We start from the raw sequence: 20,176 nt of genomic DNA on the forward strand, positions 1-20,176 counted from the left end.
AAAAAAAAAACATCTTACAAGAGAAGACTTTTTTTAGAAATGACCCACATTGCAACAACTGACAACGTGATTAACACAAAATCAGATATAGAACATCTAAATGAAATTTATTTCTTTTTGTTAAAGCTAGGAACAAATAATAACCAAGTTAGTTTATTAGACGATTCTCAACAATACCATCTTGTTTAGTACAAACTTCTTTTTCGTTTCATATATCACAATTTTTAGTTGCCCCTAAAGATGTCAGTTGGTTTTGGTCAATCTTTATTAATAATTTTTATCTCTCATTACCTTTTGAATATAGTTCCTAAATAATAGTTAGTAAAATAATTTTTTTTAATTTAATTTAGTGCTCCTTTGTCATATAGCCATTCTCTCTATTCTGTCACCATAAACTACCAATATAATTTAGTTCAATGAATTTGTTTTTTAGATTCAGTAGTTGCCATTGCAATTGACACCTTGAAATAAGGAGGTATCAGCTGTGTATGTATATACATTTGTATTTGTACGCATGTAATCCATGTGTGTATATGTATATGTGTGTTTGGGTATGCATATGAGCCTCTTTACAAAGTGGTTTACCATTCTGCAAAGTTTTTGTGATTTCATTTATACCACCAAATTATAGAAAGAAGTTAATTATTATTACAATTATTTGCATTTCTTTAATCATTGAATACTAATATTATTAAAAAATAAAACAGACAATCGCTAGTAATCTGTCTTATAAAAAATTGCCTAGCTCTGGCTGACACTTCCGTATAATGACAGCTAACAGACCGCTGTGACCTTGAGGTACTTGCTTTCACGCCTTCCTCCCAACATGGAAACACCAAAATGTTGAATTATTAATTGTTTCGTCTATGTATTCGTAAAATTGTTTGTCCTAAATGTTAATTTAAGTAATTTTGACTACTCCGGCACACACGAAAAATAATACACTTGGTTGTGTGAGTTATTATGCCTTCACTGTACACTAAATCCAATGTTGGTTTTTTTTCACTTGGCGTTCTTCATGGAACTTTTTATATCGAGGCTAACAAGCTCATCCAAGTAAGTGTTTTAACTTATTATGTAAATTGCACTATTTCACCAGTTTGTAATAACTTTGTAGCAACTGGCCTGATGATGTTTAAGAAATTAAACGAAATATTGCTAGCTCGTTGAAAAGAGTACACTTTGGCTTTCATTTCCAGCTGCACACCCAATGAACTTTACCTTTGACATTGATATATATATATATATATATATATATATATATATATATATATATATATATATATATAAAGCAGTTAGGTAATATTGACTCACGTTGTAAGTTTTTTATGCTTTTTATGTACAATATTTTTTATCGTCTAATTTCATTGTATTTACTAAAACTTTTTTAGCATATCTTGAAGAAGCAAATAAATTTTGCGAAAGCTTGATAATAACTAAGAGTTTTACTTATCCTGCCCCCTGAAATTTATGACTGCAACCTCAAAATTAACAAGATTATATATATATATATATATATATATATATATATATATATATATATATATATATATATATATATATATATATATATGATGTCCAAATCGGAACGCAACTCATAAATATTGGCAGTATCATTTTAAAGTCTTATAATTTAAAATGAATATTGGTCTGAACAACATTTTTGTTTAATTCATTAATATTTTTTGTATTTTGACAACGGCATCCGATTTGGACGTCGAAACGTTAATAAAATAATTTTTTAGTAAAATTGTGGCTTATTTCCAATCAAAACTAGTTAATTGTAATATAAAAGTACATATTTATCTCCTTTATTATCGAACATAAGCGAATGAATTAAAAAACAAAATGTTAAGAAAGCCTAAGGCTACAATTGAGTTTTAATTTAAATATTTTATATATGCTAGAATATTCCAAAGTGTGTTCAGAACACACAGTATGTTTGTTACACCCGGTATAAAATGACACTTACCTGTAACAACAATATCATTACATCGATTTTCTTAAATCATAAGGCTGTAATATATTAAAAAATCACACAAATCGGACAACAGGTTTAGGAAATTCGAGACATCAACATGTCCTATTTTTTAGGTGTAATTTTGCCACTGTGTGTATATTGATTTGTTGACTTGTTGACAGTTCTTGATATTTAGTAATTTTACCAACAGTTACTAAAGCGCCATGGGGACCTATTGGGTTGTGAAGATTAGGTTTTTCATTGAAGTTTTCCATTTTAGTGGGAATTTTCCATTTTTTGATTTAATTCTCCATTTCCAAAAACCGTTTTTTCCGAAAAGTTGCTTATTTTTACGTAAAGGATCCATATTTGCAATAAAAAATGAAGGTTCCCATTTAAGATTTTAAAGTATGTAACCCCCTCCCACCTCCTTGGGGGGTAGTGGTTGGTGTCATTCGATAGATTTTTGAAAAATATTGAACACGTATTTTTCAGTTTTTCGATCTGGTGTTCATTTCGTGAAATGTTAGCTTTTTTTGTGAAACTTTGTGACTCGCCCATTTCCTTGCGCCCCGCTCAATTCGTCATATTTTTTAAATATACACTGTTCTTCATGTACTTACTTCTCAACGCTGCTCTCAACGCACGCCCCTGCATTAAGAGTCCATATATGGTAGGGGTACATTTACAAGGTACAAGGTTTCTCCCTATGTGATTTTCTGACGCGCTCGAGTAACACGCTAAATCCCCGCTTGAGCTCCCCTACCCACCATAATAATTACTAATGGTTTGATGACCAGATCTGTATTTCTAGCGGACTTTTTGACGCCTGGTCATTGAAAAACAACAATAATCCAGTTGTAGAGTACCAAAATTTATTTGAGGAAGTATATACAGTGTGTCAATTTGAAAACTTACAATGGGCTATAACTCACGAACAAAAGCTGATATCGAAAAATGCTTGAAACCGTTTCTAGGATAGTAAGGGGGAACTAAAATGACATGAAAGAGAACTCACCCCCGTCAACCCGCTAGGCCCCACCCACCACAACCAAAAAAGTTTAAATTGCAAACCCCTACTTCTGATACATCATTGAAAAGACTATAAAAAATGCTATCCAATGGTATAAATAATTATACAGGATGAAGCAATAATTGTGAAACTTTGGCTTAAATGGAAAATTTAATGAGGTTTTTGTTGAACTACAAATTTGTTAAAAATGTCAATTAAGTAATGTTCAAAGTGGGTTCCGTTGTTTTGTAAACAATCATACAGCCTATTTTCAAATTCTGCACAAACTTTGGCAAATGTTGTTATAGTAATAGCGCGACATGCTTGCGTAATTCTTTCTCGCAATTCCCCAAGTGACGCAGGTTGAGTTTTGTAAACAACTGACTTGAGGTAACCCCATAGAAAAAAGTCAGGTGGCGGTAAGTCTGGTAACCTCGGTGGCCAATTAATAGGACCTCTCCTTCCAATCAATTTGTTCGGATAATTAGTATCAGGAGTAACTGGAGCTGCTTAGTGAGGAGGTGCTCCATCTTGTTGGAAGTGCAGCAAATCTTCGTCTAGAGCTAGGTTGCCTTGGTCGTCCCTTTGGTTCTCTAATGTATGTACAATTAAAGGTTCGATGGCGTTTTCCAGCATATGGAGATAAATGTGGCCACTTAAATTGCCTGAACAATTTTCAGTTCTTCAGTTTTTCTGGATATTGAGTGTGACCTTCTCTGAATCAATGCGAGTTCGCATCACTCCAGGGTTTACTGTAAAGAGACCGAAATCATTAGACCGAACTCATTAGACCGAAAAGCACTTTACCGAAACCTCACTAGACCGAACAGCAGAAGACCGAAAAGCAGTTCTTTTTACTTGTCGCAGTAAAAGAGATAAGACTAATGTAATTACAACTAAATGTTATTGGGATGGCTATTATAAACAGTTAAAATGGTGTTAACGTCACTCTACCCTTAATTTATTTTTACCTTCACTAATTTGTTTAACGAATGAAAATTATTTTATATCAGACTGTACAGAGTAACAATTTACACAGTCTATATATAAAATAATACAAAAAAAAATACAATAAACAAAAAGACAGATATACACAAAATCTTAGCATAATTTACTGCAAACTTTTTAAATTTATTTACCATTTCGGTCTAGTGAGGTTTCGGTAAAGTGCTTTTCGGTCTAATGAGTCCGGTCTACTGCTTTCGGTCTAATTGTCGTGTACCTCACTCCAGTACCGACAGTTTTGTTTTTTACATTACCTCAGGTATACTGTAAACCATCGTGACAACTACAGCTGAATGCCAGTACCGATCGTACACATGATGAAAACTAATGACATTTAAAACTCTCAAATAAACCAAAAATTATTGAATCTGACAGAACCCAAAAAACAGATGTTTTCATGGAAAATTAAGTTTTCATTTAACCCAAAAAGTACCGACGGACACTTATCATTCATAATAATAGTCCGGGAGATTGCATTACAAATACAAAAGTCATAGTAAGCCGGCTGATATTAACACCCTGTATAATTATTATTTATACCATTGGATAGCATTTTTCATAGTCTTTTCAATGATGTATCACAAGTAGGGGTTTGTAATTTAAACTTTTTTGATTGTGGTGGGTAGGGCCTAGGGGGTTGATGGGGGGTGAGTTCTCTTTCATGTTATTTTAGTTCCCCCTTACTATCCTAGAAACAGTTTCAAGCATTTTTCGATATCAACTTTTGTTCGTGAGATATAGCCCATTGTAAGTTTTAAAATTAACACACTGTATGTGTATAATTGGGCTAATTCAAATATACGTCATGCGGTTCAAAGGGATGCAATTTCTATAAAATTTAAATTTTTTAACCTGCGATACAAAACGTGTAACGCTTTCACAAGTTATCAAAACTGAAAACGCATAGAGAATTAAAGTGAGTATTTTATTTTAATGCAATGTTTTCAATAAAAATATATTTTTTTCCATTATAAAATTTTTAAATTTAAACGTATTTCCACCGTTAAAATAATAAAAAACTTACCACAGATACTTTACTTTTTTGTTCTATCAATGTTTGAATATAATTCAAACTCACGTCGCTAAGACTCTCCAAAACCTTTATTTCAGGTGTGAACAATAAGCAAATTGGTTCTTTCGCCAAATAATCATCCACGTTTCTCAATGATTTTATGGCAAGTTTCTCTTCGCCGGGATAATCTAAGTATGTCACTGTTGCTATTGTCGGTGAATCTACTTTAAGCACAACAGCTCTGCAAAGATTCGGCGCGCCATCTTTAGCACATATAATCATTTGACCTTCTTTAACTTCGTTTAATAATAAAGCTGTAAAATAAAAATTATTATCAATTTTTTAAATAAATGTAGAAAATCATGGCGTATCAGAGTCAATGAAACTAAATTCACACAAGTAACATTCACTTTACGTAGAGAAACATGTCCCCAAGTAAAAATCAACAACTGCCACTACCAAAAGCTGATGATGACCGACGGCTGAGGAGAAGAAGCATATATTCACCAAAAGAAAACAGCTAGGCCTTAAATTTAGCAAAATGTACTGTAGTACATTCTTTCACGGTTTTTGCTGTAAATTTGAAAGAACCGCTTGGATTGACATGAAATTTGACATACGCATAGCTAACATGTCAAAGAAAAAAGTGATTTGGTGCCGATGTGTGCTTTTGCCCTGGGGGTGAGTTTCACCCCATCTCGGGGGTGAAAAAAAATGTGAAATATCCAAATAATGAAGCAATGTTGGGGAAACACATTACAACTTTTTTAAAGCGTTTAAAAAAAGCTTTATTTCTGTTTTTATAAAAAAAATTTCTAGCATCAAATGTAAGCAAGTTACCCTCAAAATAAAGTTGGTTCCTTGTGTTTTGGCAAAAAAAATCAGGAAGATCACCTCCCAATTAGCAACTTAAATGAAATTAATCGTTACCGCTTCACAAGTTACTTTACTTATGTTGTATTTATATGATCTGTAAGTTTCATCGATTCAAAATGCTTATTTTTGAAAAAATTTGGTTTAAAAGTAAATTATTTAAAAATTTTAATTTTGAAAAAACGCTTTTTTTTTCAAAATAACTTAAAAATTGTTAGAGATACCAAAAATCTTAAACAATAAAAGAAGTCGGCTTTACTTTTCTGAATATTTTGTATTTTTTGTTTTTCTGTAAGACACAAATTGGTAAGATTCGGTGTTTCTAAATTTGCATACACTCGTGATAAGTGACTCGTTCAAGCCCTTTTAACTACAGCTCTTTCAAAAATAAGGACTTTGAACCGATGAAACTTACAGATCATATAATCAATACATACGCGAGTAAAAAGCTTGTGAAGTGGTAACAATTAAGTTCATTTGAAATGCTAATTAGGGGGTGATTTTCCCGATTTCTTAAAAAAGGGATCAACTTTATTTTGAGTGTAACTTGTTTACTTTTGATGCTAATTTTTTTTTAAACCAAAAATAAGCATTTTTTAAAAACTTTAAAAAATAAGTTTTTCCCAAAAAAGTGCTTCGTCTTTTGGTTATGGCACGTTAAAATATTCGATTTGGAATTTGATGAATATGAACCTATTTTTCATTAGCTAGAACTCTGCTTCTACTAGGTATAGTGACTTAACCCATTAGCGCCGAGATTAATAAATTATTGATTTTGTATTATTTTTTGCAATATTAATAATGAACTGTGTTTGTTTAGGCAATACGTAAAGTATCCTTAACAATAGTAACCTATACTTATTGTACGGTTATAGAGTATATTCCCATAGGTAAGCTGGTTAAGAGTAGATAACGATTTTTCATATGTAATTTAAAGTATTATCTGCATAAATGGCACAAAGAATATTTGCTACGAGAGGTATATGGTTCAAAATGCATACAGTATCACGACTAATAAGTTATGTTCACATACATGTAGAGTACTTACAGTTTTATTCCTTGATGACGTGTCACATCAGAGCTCTGATTGAATTCCATAATCCATTTGGTTCATTTGTAAGGCACTCACTAATACGCTAAATAAATCATCGTCGATAATACTGAGCAGATTGAATTATCTGAGCGGTATAAAACGATAGCAAAAAAAGCCGGTAAAATGCGGCCTTTTTACGAATAGCGGGAGCGTCGATAGATTAGAGATGATTCTCGTTAGGAAGCTTTTGACGATCTGCCCCGGCGAGGGGTTCAAATGCGAGTCTCAACAATAACCTGGAGTTTCCAGAAAGGTTACATAAATACTACTTGAATTTTAAGTAATCAGTAGTACAGGGGCGTAACTAATTATTTTAGTGAGCCGTGTATAATATATTTATTGTACATATTGCCGGGGGCGACAGGCGAGAGAGATGGCCTATATCACCTCGAAGAGAGGGGATTGGCAAAGATGTGCACAACGATAAGAAATGTTTGAAGAAATTAGAGTTTATATACACAAGGGGTAACAACGATAAAATGGAGGAAAACGATAAGTTTTCCCCCTAGGGATAGATTTTAATCTTCCAGGGGAATCACAGCGATTTTCGTAATACCACGAAGAAAATCACCGTGAGTAGTGTGAATCTTGACAGTACGAACTAGACCATCCTTACCAGGCAATACATCTATTACCCTGGCAGTTGGCCATAAGAGTGGAGGAGTACCATCCTCCTTCAACAGAACCAAATCCCCGATCTTGACAGGGTCAGTAGGGTCGGTCCATTTATTTCTTTGCTGCAGGAGGCAAAGATAGTCTTTTTTCCACAATTTCCAAAATTGCTGTTGAATTTTACTAATACGCTGAAAAAGATTCAACCTATTTTCAGGTATCTCTGAAACACTTGGTTCAGGGGGCGCGGTTAAACTTCTTTGAACTAAGAAGTGAGCTGGAGATAGGAAAGCGAAGTCATTGGCGTCAGACGACATCCTAGTGATGGGTCTCGAATTTAGAATAGCCTCGATTTGGCATAATACTGTGTTAAACACTTCAAAGGTGAAGTGGGAATTTCCTATAATTCGATAGAGGTGATACTTCACACTCTTTATTCCTACCTCATGGAGGCCGAATTGATGGGGGTTGCGGGGAACACCCATCTTGAAAGTTATGGAGTTTTGAGTACAGAATTCCTTAATCTGTTCCGAATTATTTTGATTTAAGAAAAAATCATAGAATTCGCGCATTTCATTTTTTGCCCCATGGAAATTTGTGGCATTGTCGCTCCAAATAATACTGGGCGTGGATCTTCTGGCAATAAACCTTTTCAGAGTAAGAATATAGGCTTCTGCGCTTAATCCTGTGACGAGTTCGATATGAACACATTTAGTGCTCATGCAAATGAAATAGGCTACGTATGCTTTGTAAAGCGGTGCCTTCCTCAAATGTGAGGACTTAATTAAGAAGAACCCCCCATAGTCCACTGAGACGACTTGGAAGGGTCTAGTGGGGAGTACACGATCGGGATGCATATCTGCCATCTGTTGAACAGAATTGGGTGTCATGAATCGGAAACAGTTTACACACTTACGAATTAAGCGTTTAATCTGTCTTAATCCGTCAATTGGCCAGTACTTCATTTTGACATACGAAAGTACTGTTTGCGCGCCTGAATGTAATAACTTATGATGAGCTTGAGTCAAGATTAGTTCTACAACTCGACATTTAGAAGGAAGTAGAATGGGGTGTTTTTGATTATACGATATGGGGGCGTGTCGGAGACGTCCTCCCACACGAATCAGCCCATCATTATGTTGTAGGAAGGGGTTGAGTTTACGAATGGCTTTATTGGTCACGAGTTTAGCATTTTTCAATTCAAGAATCTCTTTTTTAAAGTAGATACTTTGGATATACCTGATGATCGCGTGATCAGCGATCTCCATTTCGGGTGGCGTCAATATATCCGTATCTCGTGGAGAGTTATTTATTTTCTTTTTAATATTACTGATGAATCTAAAAAGATAAGCGACAATTCTTTGAATTTTACGAAAAGAAGAAGATTTAGCGAATAGATTTTCAAAGGTGTCGTTGAGTTCGTGATTTGTTGCTATGTTTGAGACAACTAACTTCCTTAATTCAGGAAGATCATCCTGAAAATGAGGAATTTGATGAAGAGAAAAATCGATGGGATTGTCTCTAATAAAGCTAGGTCCGCATAACCAGTCTTCGGTGGTCTGGGGATTATCAAAGACATTTATCCCTCTGGAAGCGGGGTCAGCGATGTTTTCGTGACTTCTGACGAAATGGAAATCACAAGGAAAAGTTTCCAACAAGGAATTGACCTTTTGAATTCTGTTTTGTACAAAAATGTTCCAAATGTGTTTTTTAGAAAGTATCCAAGACAAGGCAATTGTAGAGTCAGCAAAGAGATGAGATGAAGATATACTCAAATTTTTCTTGAAGATGTGAAAAAGTCTATGAGCCAGAGTGACTCCCAACACTATTCCACAAAGTTCCAATTTGGGGATGGTGAGTTTATTTTTTAGCGGAGAAATTTTGTTTTTAGAAGCGATAAGCCGCGACGATACAGAAAAGTCTGAGTATGTCGCTTTGAGATACACACAAGTGCTGTATATTTTTTCCGATGCGTCGGTGAAAATAATTAATTGAACATCAACAACTTTCTTTTGTAAAAGTAAGCATCGAGGTACCTTGACCTCTTCTATAGTTTTGAATGTCGATAAGAGGTTTTGCCAATTTTTCATAATGATGGGTGAGTCAATGGGTTGATCCCAGTCCAATTTCTGGGACCATATTTCCTGTATCAAGAGCTTAGCGTTCACAAGGACAGGGGATAACCATCCTAGCGGGTCATACAAAGTAGCAATGTAGGAGAGAATAGTACGTTTAGTAACAACATTAGCCAATTTGAAGATAGGAGTTTTAAACGAAAAGTGGTCGCGTTCTGAATCCCAGAATATGCCTAAGACTTTATCAGATCCCGTGAAGTTAAGACTGACTTCAGAGACGGGATTTAAATTGTGTTGAGACAGAAATTCTGAAGAACTGCAGTTCCACTTGTGGAGGAGGAAACCATGGGTTTCTAGCAAAGAAGTTAATTGTTCGAAAAGACAACTTAATTCATGAAGACTGTCAGCACCGCTGATCAGGTCATCCATATAGATAGATTCTTGCAGAACACTAGTAGCAAGTTCGTGGGTATGTTTGTTGTTGTCAGCGATGTGCTTGATAACTCTTTGAGCGATAAATGGGCTACTTGGGAGCCCGAAGGGTAATCTTTGAAATTGATAGCACCGTAAAGGCTGCTGAATATTGTCCCTAAAGAGAAAATTTAACAGAAATGTTTCAGTGGGACAAATGGCGATTTGTAGGAACATAGCCTTGATGTCGCCTACTAGTGCGAATTTAAACTGACGAAACTTAGCGAGAATGTCAAAAAGTTCATGTTGGACGACATAACCTTTGTCTATGACGTCACTGAGGGAGATTCCCGTAGACGATTTATTGTTTGGATCGAAAACTATACGAGTGGAAGTAGTAGAGTTGGATTTGAAAACGGGAAAGTGAGGGAGAAAGTAATTAGGTTTACCTGAGTCATTTAGCATTTTTAACGGCACTTGAATTATTTGTCCGTTATTGAGATATTCCGATATAATGTCCTGATATTTTTCCAATAAATCAGGGTTGAGTTGAAAACGTTTCTCGAGACTGAGAAAACGTCTTTTTGCCGAGAGAAACGAATTTCCCATGTCTATATCTTCGATAGGGAGTTTGAGATTGAGTGTGGACTCATATCGTCCATTGGGGAGAACATTAACATGTTTTACAAAATTAATTTCAGCGGGGTGATCTTTAATGAGATCGGTGTTCTGAGGAGCGGCTTCTTCCAGCTCCCAGAATTTTTGTAAATGATCGGATAGTTCCTCGTTGGACACTACCGGCTCATTTACGGCGGAAGGAGTGTTATGAGAACAACAAGTAACGAGAGAGTTTGAATAAAATTCCAAAGCCTTTTTAGTATTTTTCGACTTAAGAGCAAAGTCTGGAACTGACCCTGATATCGTGTACCCGAGTAGAGTGCGTTGAAGAACGGGAAGACCTTTTCCCAAACGAATTATTTCAGGTTGAATGATATCGTTATACAGGTCTGCACCGAGCAGGATACCAATTGGGGATGTTACATGGAACATCGGATCACCTAATGGTATCTCTGAGGGTATGTTTAGTTTGCTCGCCGAAATAGAAATTTGAGGAAGCGGATTTGTTATCTTTGGGAGTACAGAGCACGAGATGTCAAAAGGAACGTCGTTAGCGACAGCGAAAATTGTTGTATCTACAATAGATTGAGACGAGGATGAGGTGGAGTTAATTCCATTGATCCGTAATTTTCCATCTCTAGTGGTGAGTGACAGTTCCTTTACGAGGTCAGCACTAATAAATGAAACCTGTGAGGCCGAGTCTAAAAGTGCCTTTGCGAAGACCCTCTTGCCGCTAGGAGCGACAAGATAGACCTGGAGTGTGCTTAATAACACCAAATGATTATCAAGCGAGGCTGCAGATAGAGCCATTGAATGTGGAGTCGAATTTTGAAGATTAACTTCCGTTTCAGGAGCTCTAACATGTGAGGGCCCCTGTTGTGAATTACCCTGTGTATGGGAGTTATTTGAGATAGCGGTTTTATTATGATTATTTGAGTTGTGTTGGCCAACAGCCGCGGAAGGGTTACTATGACCCGTTTTGTCGAAATGGAGCAACGTGTGATGACGAGATTTACAAACTATGCAAGAGAATTTGGATTTACACTGATCGAGCATGTGAGACCCAAGACAATTAATACAAAATTTATTTTGTTTGACAAAACTAAAACGTTCTTTAGAATTCAACTGCTTGAACTGAGGACAAGAGTAGATCGAGTGAGAGTCGTTGCAATAGGAACATTTCTTAGGACCTAAGCGAGGCGAAAGGTTACTGGTAGAAGTGTCTGAGGCTAGGTGTAAAGAGTGTCTGGAAGTAGTAGTCGATTTTGGTTTTGATTGAGATTGAATATTCTCAAGATGAACAACGCGTGTCTCGATTTCCCCTAGAAAATGGACAAAATCAGGGGTAGCTTGGCTACCACCGGATTGGAACTCAAGAGCCCTAATGGTAGGTGCGTCGAGTTTCTGAGTAGCGATATGTATGAGAAGTAAATGCAAGAGATCTGAAGGGGGCCTATTCAAGTTCAATAGGGCCTTGAAATTATTTGACATGACCGTATGAAAATTTCTTAATTGTGAGTGATTTGCGTTTCCAGAAATAGGAGGCGCATCAAGAATTTGAGAGATGAGAGTTTTGATAAGCGATTTAGAGTTGGCGTACCTTTGTGTCAGGTTATCCCGGGCTATTTTGTAATTGTCACCTGTGAGTGGGATATGCTCGAGAAGCGTCAAAGGCTCGGAAGTTAGAAAACTTTTGAGGTAAATGAGTTTTTCCAGATCACTTAATGTAGTATCAGATCCTATTATTGTATCAAAGGTCTCAATGAATGAATTGTATTCAGTAACTAAGCCACTAAATGGTTTTAACTGAATACGAGGGAGGTTTACTGTTCGTTGCCTAGCCATAGACTGTGAGGTTAGAGAAGAATTAGGGTCAAATTGGAGGGAGGGGGTAGCAGTCACATTAGAACTTTCAATGACCTCTAACCTTTCTTCCAATAGAGAAATTGTATCCAAATATTTATCAAAAACCACAGAGGAATCAGTAGAGGGGGTAGGTTCCTCGGGGATCGTCTCCAGCACATTTTGAGCATCGCGGAAAAGTCCGTAAGAATGTTTGAGTTGTGAAATTATTTCACGAATTTTATATTTGTTTAGAGAATTAAGAGTTGTGGGAACCGAATCAGCCAACTTGGTTATATCAAGTTTTGCGGTGAGCCTCTGTCGGTTATATTTTGATCGGTCAGCCATGTTGCGAGAATGTGAGATTAGATAGATTATTTGCAAATGTCTAAACCTATAAATCGATGCGAAAATGAGAGAATATGTACAATATATTATATATTACACGTTTAATAGTGTGAGATTGGCTTAATAGTATCACCCTGTATGAGCGCAGATTAGTATATGAAATGCAAAACTATAAAATTTCAAAATATATGCAATTTTCCAAAATGGGTATTTTTCAGCAAGTGTGAGACACCCTTAACAAGTATTTAAATTAATTAAATTGAAGGAAAAAACAATTATTTATTTTCTATAGTTTTCTAGAAGTGTAAAATGAGCTTAAGCGAAGCTAAATGTAGCAAAAACTTACAATTTATGCAAGAAAACAAAATTATTTTTAATAATTTTTGTAACCTGTGAACCAGGCTTAATCGGATTCAAAATTATAAATTTAATTTAAATCAAAAGGTTGAACAAACAATGTTAAAATTATAACACCCGTACTATCAGCCAAGAAATGAGTACACTTTTTGTATACTATAAACAGAAAAATATATTTACGAAAATAAAATAATGTAATATATGCAAATATTTTTTCATACAAACAAAACGACTCCTTTATTTGAACAAAGCAAGTAGTTTCTGAAATTGCACGTGTAGACCGGGCTTAACAACCTACCAGCTATTGTAGAGACGTGCTGGGTTAAATACTGAGAATTTGAGTGCAGAAAGAGAGGAATATTTTATTTTTGTGCCGGGGCGGCGTGGCTTGGAAATTTCCAAATGCAACAGAAAGACACTATAAATGAAAAACCGTTATTCTCAGAATAGAGATTATCAAAATATGCAAATACGAAGGACCTTGAGGATTTAATTAATAAATAATTAATATGATACGGCTCGATGGAACAGAAATGTTTAGGCAATACGTAAAGTATCCTTAACAATAGTAACCTATACTTATTGTACGGTTATAGAGTATATTCCCATAGGTAAGCTGGTTAAGAGTAGATAACGATTTTTCATATGTAATTTAAAGTATTATCTGCATAAATGGCACAAAGAATATTTGCTACGAGAGGTATATGGTTCAAAATGCATACAGTATCACGACTAATAAGTTATGTTCACATACATGTAGAGTACTTACAGTTTTATTCCTTGATGACGTGTCACATCAGAGCTCTGATTGAATTCCATAATCCATTTGGTTCATTTGTAAGGCACTCACTAATACGCTAAATAAATCATCGTCGATAATACTGAGCAGATTGAATTATCTGAGCGGTATAAAACGATAGCAAAAAAAGCCGGTAAAATGCGGCCTTTTTACGAATAGCGGGAGCGTCGATAGATTAGAGATGATTCTCGTTAGGAAGCTTTTGACGATCTGCCCCGGCGAGGGGTTCAAATGCGAGTCTCAACAATAACCTGGAGTTTCCAGAAAGGTTACATAAATACTACTTGAATTTTAAGTAATCAGTAGTACAGGGGCGTAACTAATTATTTTAGTGAGCCGTGTATAATATATTTATTGTACAGTGTTTAAATAATAAAAAACTTCATAAAATATTTTTTCTGAGATATTTCATTTCTGAGATATTAAATGTTGCCTTAAAGCAACGCTAGGCGCTTACACTACCTAGTTTTTGTTGAAAATAATAAAACAAAAAAATAAAGCATTTGGGATACAGTAAAGTAGGCAATAAAACAAAAATAGATATTTACTCATAAAAAAAAATGTAATTCGATGTGACTAATTATAAAAATTTACACTATCGAGAGTGAAACGGTATAAAACAAGAAGTACATAGTCCAATACCACATTTTAAACACATTGTTCTAACGATAGATTTACATGTTTTAGACGCACATCTTCTCTTTTTCCCATCTGGAATGTACTGTATCAAATGATTGATGGTATGGTGTCCAAAAGAATGTCATCCGATACTCGGCTGCCGACAGATGCTGTCAAGGAAGCCGACGATCTTCCACTTTCTTTACTAAGTACATTATACTTCGCTAAATATGTGCTTACAATCTCTCTTATATAATCTAATTGCGATACCTTTTCTCTGCCAGTTTTATTATACAATATCCAACTATTTTGTAATGCAACATCGAGCATCCACGTAAAAATTGGCCATTACCATTTTTTGCCACGAATACTGATCCGGTAGCAACTTACATTCTGATCCATTTGGTCAGTTCCTCCCATAAATGTATTATACTTGGCGATCAATTTCGGTCTAGAAACAAGTATGTTTCGTTTGAGTTTCTGAGAAAATCTTCTTACTTGACCTACTTCTTGAGTGCCGCAGGATGATGATGTTACTGCTGCATTATCCATCCACCGGACATATAATTGTCCATCATTTCGTTCAATGTTCAATAGCTGTTTCAAAATAACCTCGATCTTTTTTCAGAAACTCATTTTTAGGAGTTAACTGACATCCTCTGGGAACTCGGTTTTCGCGAATGGTTCATATTAATTCTCGTCAGTGTCTACATTATTTGTATCTGGAGGTTCTACAAAAATATCGCCACCTAGTTCATCATTATAAATTATATCAAGGGCTTGAGCAAGCGAAAATCCTCGTCTAGAACAAAAATGATCAAATTTAAAATATAGGTAGTACAAGCGCCTAGCGTTGTTTTAAGGCAACGGCTGGGTTACAAAAGGCACTGACAAGTAGTTATTGATCAATTCATATAAATTATTTAAAATATGTTTTGTTAGAAGTATAATCAACACAAATTTAGCATATATAAATAATAAGTTTCATTTATATCGAAATTATGGTACTTACTCAAATCGAAAGGCCATTATTTTCACGTTCTAATATTATACTCAACTTCAAATGCATCAACTAACAAACAGTTCTTAACACCGCAAATAGATACGCACAACTGAGTGTGAGCGATTATGGTTGATGGAATTTGCAAGGTCACACCTCTTTTATGACTGTCTTATGACTTCAAGCTCCTCCCAAATACAGGCATGTCTGCCGTTGCTTTAAAGCAACGCACGGCGTTAATGGGTTAATATATACACCATGTGTTTCACTTTTTTACGTGCTATATTTTTGACAAGAATTTTTTTTCGACCAAATACTTTTTTTGAGTTATTTGCGAAAAAACGTCTGAAAACGTGGCAATTTTGTAGAAAAATTAACATATTCACTCACAAATAACTCGAAAAGTATTATAACTTGGTGAAAAAAAATAACTCGAAAAGTATTAACTTGGTGAAAAAACTTTATAGAACAAAAGTTGCTTAGAATTAGTTATTTTATCCATTTCCGGACTAATTTCGAACATATATTTTTCACCCCCAGAAGGGGGTGAATTTCACCCCTAGGGCAAAAGCACACATCGGCACAATATCACTTTTTTTCTTTGACTTGGTAGCTATGTATATGACAAATTTCATGTCAATCCAAGCGCTTCTTTAAAATTTAGGTTTTGCAATATTTTACCTTTAAAGAACGTACTATTTTCTCAGTGGGCGCAAATCTAAATTATCATTGGACAATAAATTACTGTTGTATAAGGCCATTCTCAAATCTGTGTGAACAATTATGGTATAAAAATTTGGGGAACCGCGAGTAACTCTAACATTGACATCCTTGAAAGATTTCAAAACAAAGTGTTGCGAGCCATCGTTGATGCACCATTCTACATCCCAAATAGGGTCATTCTACACGACGTCAAGCTGGAATTCATTAAGGAAGTCATCTACCAATTTAGTGTTCGTTACATAGTCCAGGGCGCATCTGTTTTGAGATGGACGTTGAGAGGTGACTCAATTTTTTTTGCAGAAATTGCTTAAAAATAACTCAAATAATAATATTTGAGTTATCCTCCCACTCAAAATGGTCCGGAATATTGTTTAAATAATCAAAATGTCAAAATATGAAGGAAAAATTCGATTTTTTTATTGGTTTTTTGATTATAACTTTAAAACTATTCATTTTTGAGATAAGTTGCACTGACATAAAAGTTGAGTAATTAAATTTCCTACAATATAGAATTGGTTAAAAATTTAAAAAATAGTCACCCTTGTTGCAAAATAGCAATAATTGCGAAAAAAACCATACAAAAACAAGTATTCGCTTTTACGTATTTACGTTTTTCAAACATTTATGCTACACTTAGGACCTTCATATTTTACCCGGAAAAACTTTATGATATAGTAAAACAACACTGTAAATTTCATTAAGATGGGTTTAATAGATTTTGCAAAATAAATTTTGCAATCCAGCTTTCGCAAAAAAATTCATTTTTTTAAAATGTTGCAGGACTGAAAATAAAGCAGATAACAAGTTGAATTTTTTTTTGCTTATATAAGTGTACTGTACCTTTCATTTGCAATTTGCACAATTAAAATCGATTAATAACTACAGCGTCAGAAATTTTTTTAAATAAACATTAATTTTTGGTGCTACGCGCAGGTCAGCGGTGTTCCATTCACACAAGTTGATTTCCACCAAAATTTCTTCCAATCTTTATCTAATATATTATTCTCTTACTCTATATTTTGTTGTAGTTTAATATTTTAATTCCACAAAAATAAAACTAATTTTATTATTGTTTGTGAAATATTGTTTAAACAATTGCATATGGTTAAAAATAATAAACTTTTATTCGCTAAGTTAAAGTATATGAACAAAGAAAGTTTTTGCTAAAAAAAGTGTTATTTCAAAGGATAGAGTATGTGTTTTTATTTTGCAATAAACAAATTTTTGTATTTATATCGAAATGTAATACAAATTAAAATGTATCAATCATTATCAAAGGTCATGCAATGCCCAATCAGAGCAAACTATCCGCTGTCCTGCGCGCAGCACCAATAATTAATGTTTATTTAAAAAAATTCCTGACGCCGTGGTAGTTAATCGATTTTAGTTTTGCAAATTGCAAATCAAAGGTACAGTACACTTCTATAGGGCTTTTCATTCACAGTCATTTGTTTCGAGCTTCTGTCATGTGTCACATAATATTAATATATCCACGTCATACGTTATTATATAATATACCAATAATACAAACCAAAGACGTATGACGTAGATATATTAATATTATGTGACACATGACAGAAGCTCGAAACAAATGACAATCAATGAAAAGCCCTATAAGCAAAAAATGATTCAACTTGCTATCTGCTTTATTTTCAGTCCTGTAACATTTTGAAAAAATGAATTTTTTTTGCGAAAGCTGGATTGCAAAATTCATTTTGCAAAATCTATTGAACCGATCTTAATGAAATTTACAGTATTGTTTTAGTGTATCATAAACTTTTTCTGGGTAAAATATGAAGGTCCCAAGTGTAGCACAAATGGTTGAAAAACGTAAAATGTGAATACTTGTTTTTGTATCTTTTTTTCGCAATTATTACTATTTTGCAACAAGTGTGACCATTTTTTAAATTTTTAACCAATTCTGTATTGCAGGAAATTTAGTTACGCAACTTTTATGTCAGTACAACTTTTCTCGGAAATGAATACTTTTAAAGTTATAATCAAAAAACCAAGAAAAAAATCGAATTTTTCCATCATTTTTTGACATTTTGATTATTTAAACAATGTTCCGGACCTTTTTGAGAGGGAGGATAACTCAAATATTATTATTTTATTATTATTATTATTTGAATTATTTTTAAGCAATTTCTGCAAAAAAATTTGAGTAACCTCTCAACGTCCAAATGTACTAATATTTTTACAGATGGGCCCTGTAGTCCTGTCGCCAGGGGGGTACAACGGCCTCCTTTATTCAGATGGACTTACCCAAGTTTTTTTCATGTATTTTGACCCGTAGAATACGAATTTTTTGGGTAACAGTTGATCCGGATGTCGATAAGATTGTTATTGACCAAGAACTTGAGGAATTACATAACAGAGATTTCTCGCAAAACAAAATATTTTTTTTTGTATTTTTTGGGTCATTCTAAGTAAAAAATGTTCTAACAAGTTTTCCCGTAGGATGCTCAGTTTTCGAGATAAACGCGGTTGAACTTTCAAAAAATCGAAAAACTGCAATTTTTAAACCCGAATAACTTTTGATTAAAAAATAAAATAGCAATTCTGCTTAGCGCCTTTGAAAGTTCAAGTCAAATTATATCGGTTTTGATTATTTGCATTGCTAAAAATTTATTGTGTTATTGTTAAACAAAGCTACAAACACCAAGTGCGTGAGTGATGTTTTCTATGATTTCTCATTTAAAATCGATTGAGTAGGTAGAATAGGTACTAGTGCAATCGAGACTATTTCTACGTAGCATGCGTTAAAACGCATGTAAAGGCACGTGAAACACTATATGTTTATAGCTTTTTTAAACAATAAAAAAATAAATTTTTAGCAATGCAAATAATTAAAACCGATATAATTTGACTTAAACTTTCAAATGCGGTAAGCAGACTGGCTATTTTATTTTTTAATCAAAAGTTATTCGGGTTCAAAAATTGCAATTTTTCGATTTTTTGAAAGTTCAACCGCGGTTATCTCGAAAACTAGCCATCCTACGAAAAAAATTGTAGAAACATGTTTTGCTTAGAATGACCCAAAAAATACCAAAAAATGTTTTGTTTTGCGAGAGATCGCGGTTATGTAATTCATCAAGTTCTTGGTCAATAACAAACTTATCGACATCCGGATCAACTGTTACCCAAAAAATTCGTATTCTACGGGTCAAAATACATGAAAAAAACTTGGGTAAGTCCATCTGAATAAAGGAGGCCGTTGTACCCCCCCTGGCGACAGGACTACTGGTCTAACAGTGAAAGCGTGTCAGTGCACCCTAACGTGTTGACCAACCGTCTAAATGTGTCCAATGACAACGAGTGCGTAGACTTAGACGCCTGCTGTCTGCCGACGTACATAAGCATTATTCAATAATATATTGCATGGGAAGCTTCCAACTTCCGCTTGGTTGGTTCCAAAGAACCAACTTGCGCTTCTAAAAATGTTGATCAATTATACAAACATCTAACAAACTAGCAGCATTTGAAGCATTGGGATACCAACTAAAATCTAAAATAAACCAACCATACTGGCGGCGCGTTGCGAAATAGACCAAGAAATCCAATTTAAAAGAGAATTATACCGATTATTTCATTCATAGAGATTCTGACCAATAGAAACCTACAAGAATAAAAATTACCCATTATTTCATTCATAGGAGAATCTGACCAATAGAAAGCTACAGAAATAAAAATTAAAGTGATAATTTTTGATAATATCCCGTCAAGTATATTACGTCAGATGCCCTTAGTTGCTACGAAAAAATACTTCAGTGACATTAATGACAATTAATGTTATAAAAATTATAAAAGTGATGACT

General features: G+C 34.3%; 1 protein-coding gene across 5 annotated transcripts in view; it reads right to left on the bottom strand.

Moving 5' to 3' along the window:
- LOC114333462 (uncharacterized) overlaps positions 1-20,176 on the bottom strand; it is a 230,962-nt gene that overhangs the window by 66,084 nt on the left and 144,702 nt on the right. For all 5 annotated transcript variants that reach the window (XM_050648583.1, XM_050648585.1, XM_050648584.1 and 2 more), the window contains one exon: positions 5,002-5,303. In XM_050648583.1, coding sequence (XP_050504540.1) covers positions 5,002-5,303 — 302 coding nt within the window. The remainder of the gene's footprint in view (positions 1-5,001; positions 5,304-20,176) is intronic.

The sequence above is a fragment of the Diabrotica virgifera genome, chromosome 4 (genome assembly GCF_917563875.1).
Source record: "Diabrotica virgifera virgifera chromosome 4, PGI_DIABVI_V3a".
In the NCBI taxonomy this organism is placed as follows: Eukaryota; Metazoa; Arthropoda; class Insecta; order Coleoptera; family Chrysomelidae; genus Diabrotica; species Diabrotica virgifera.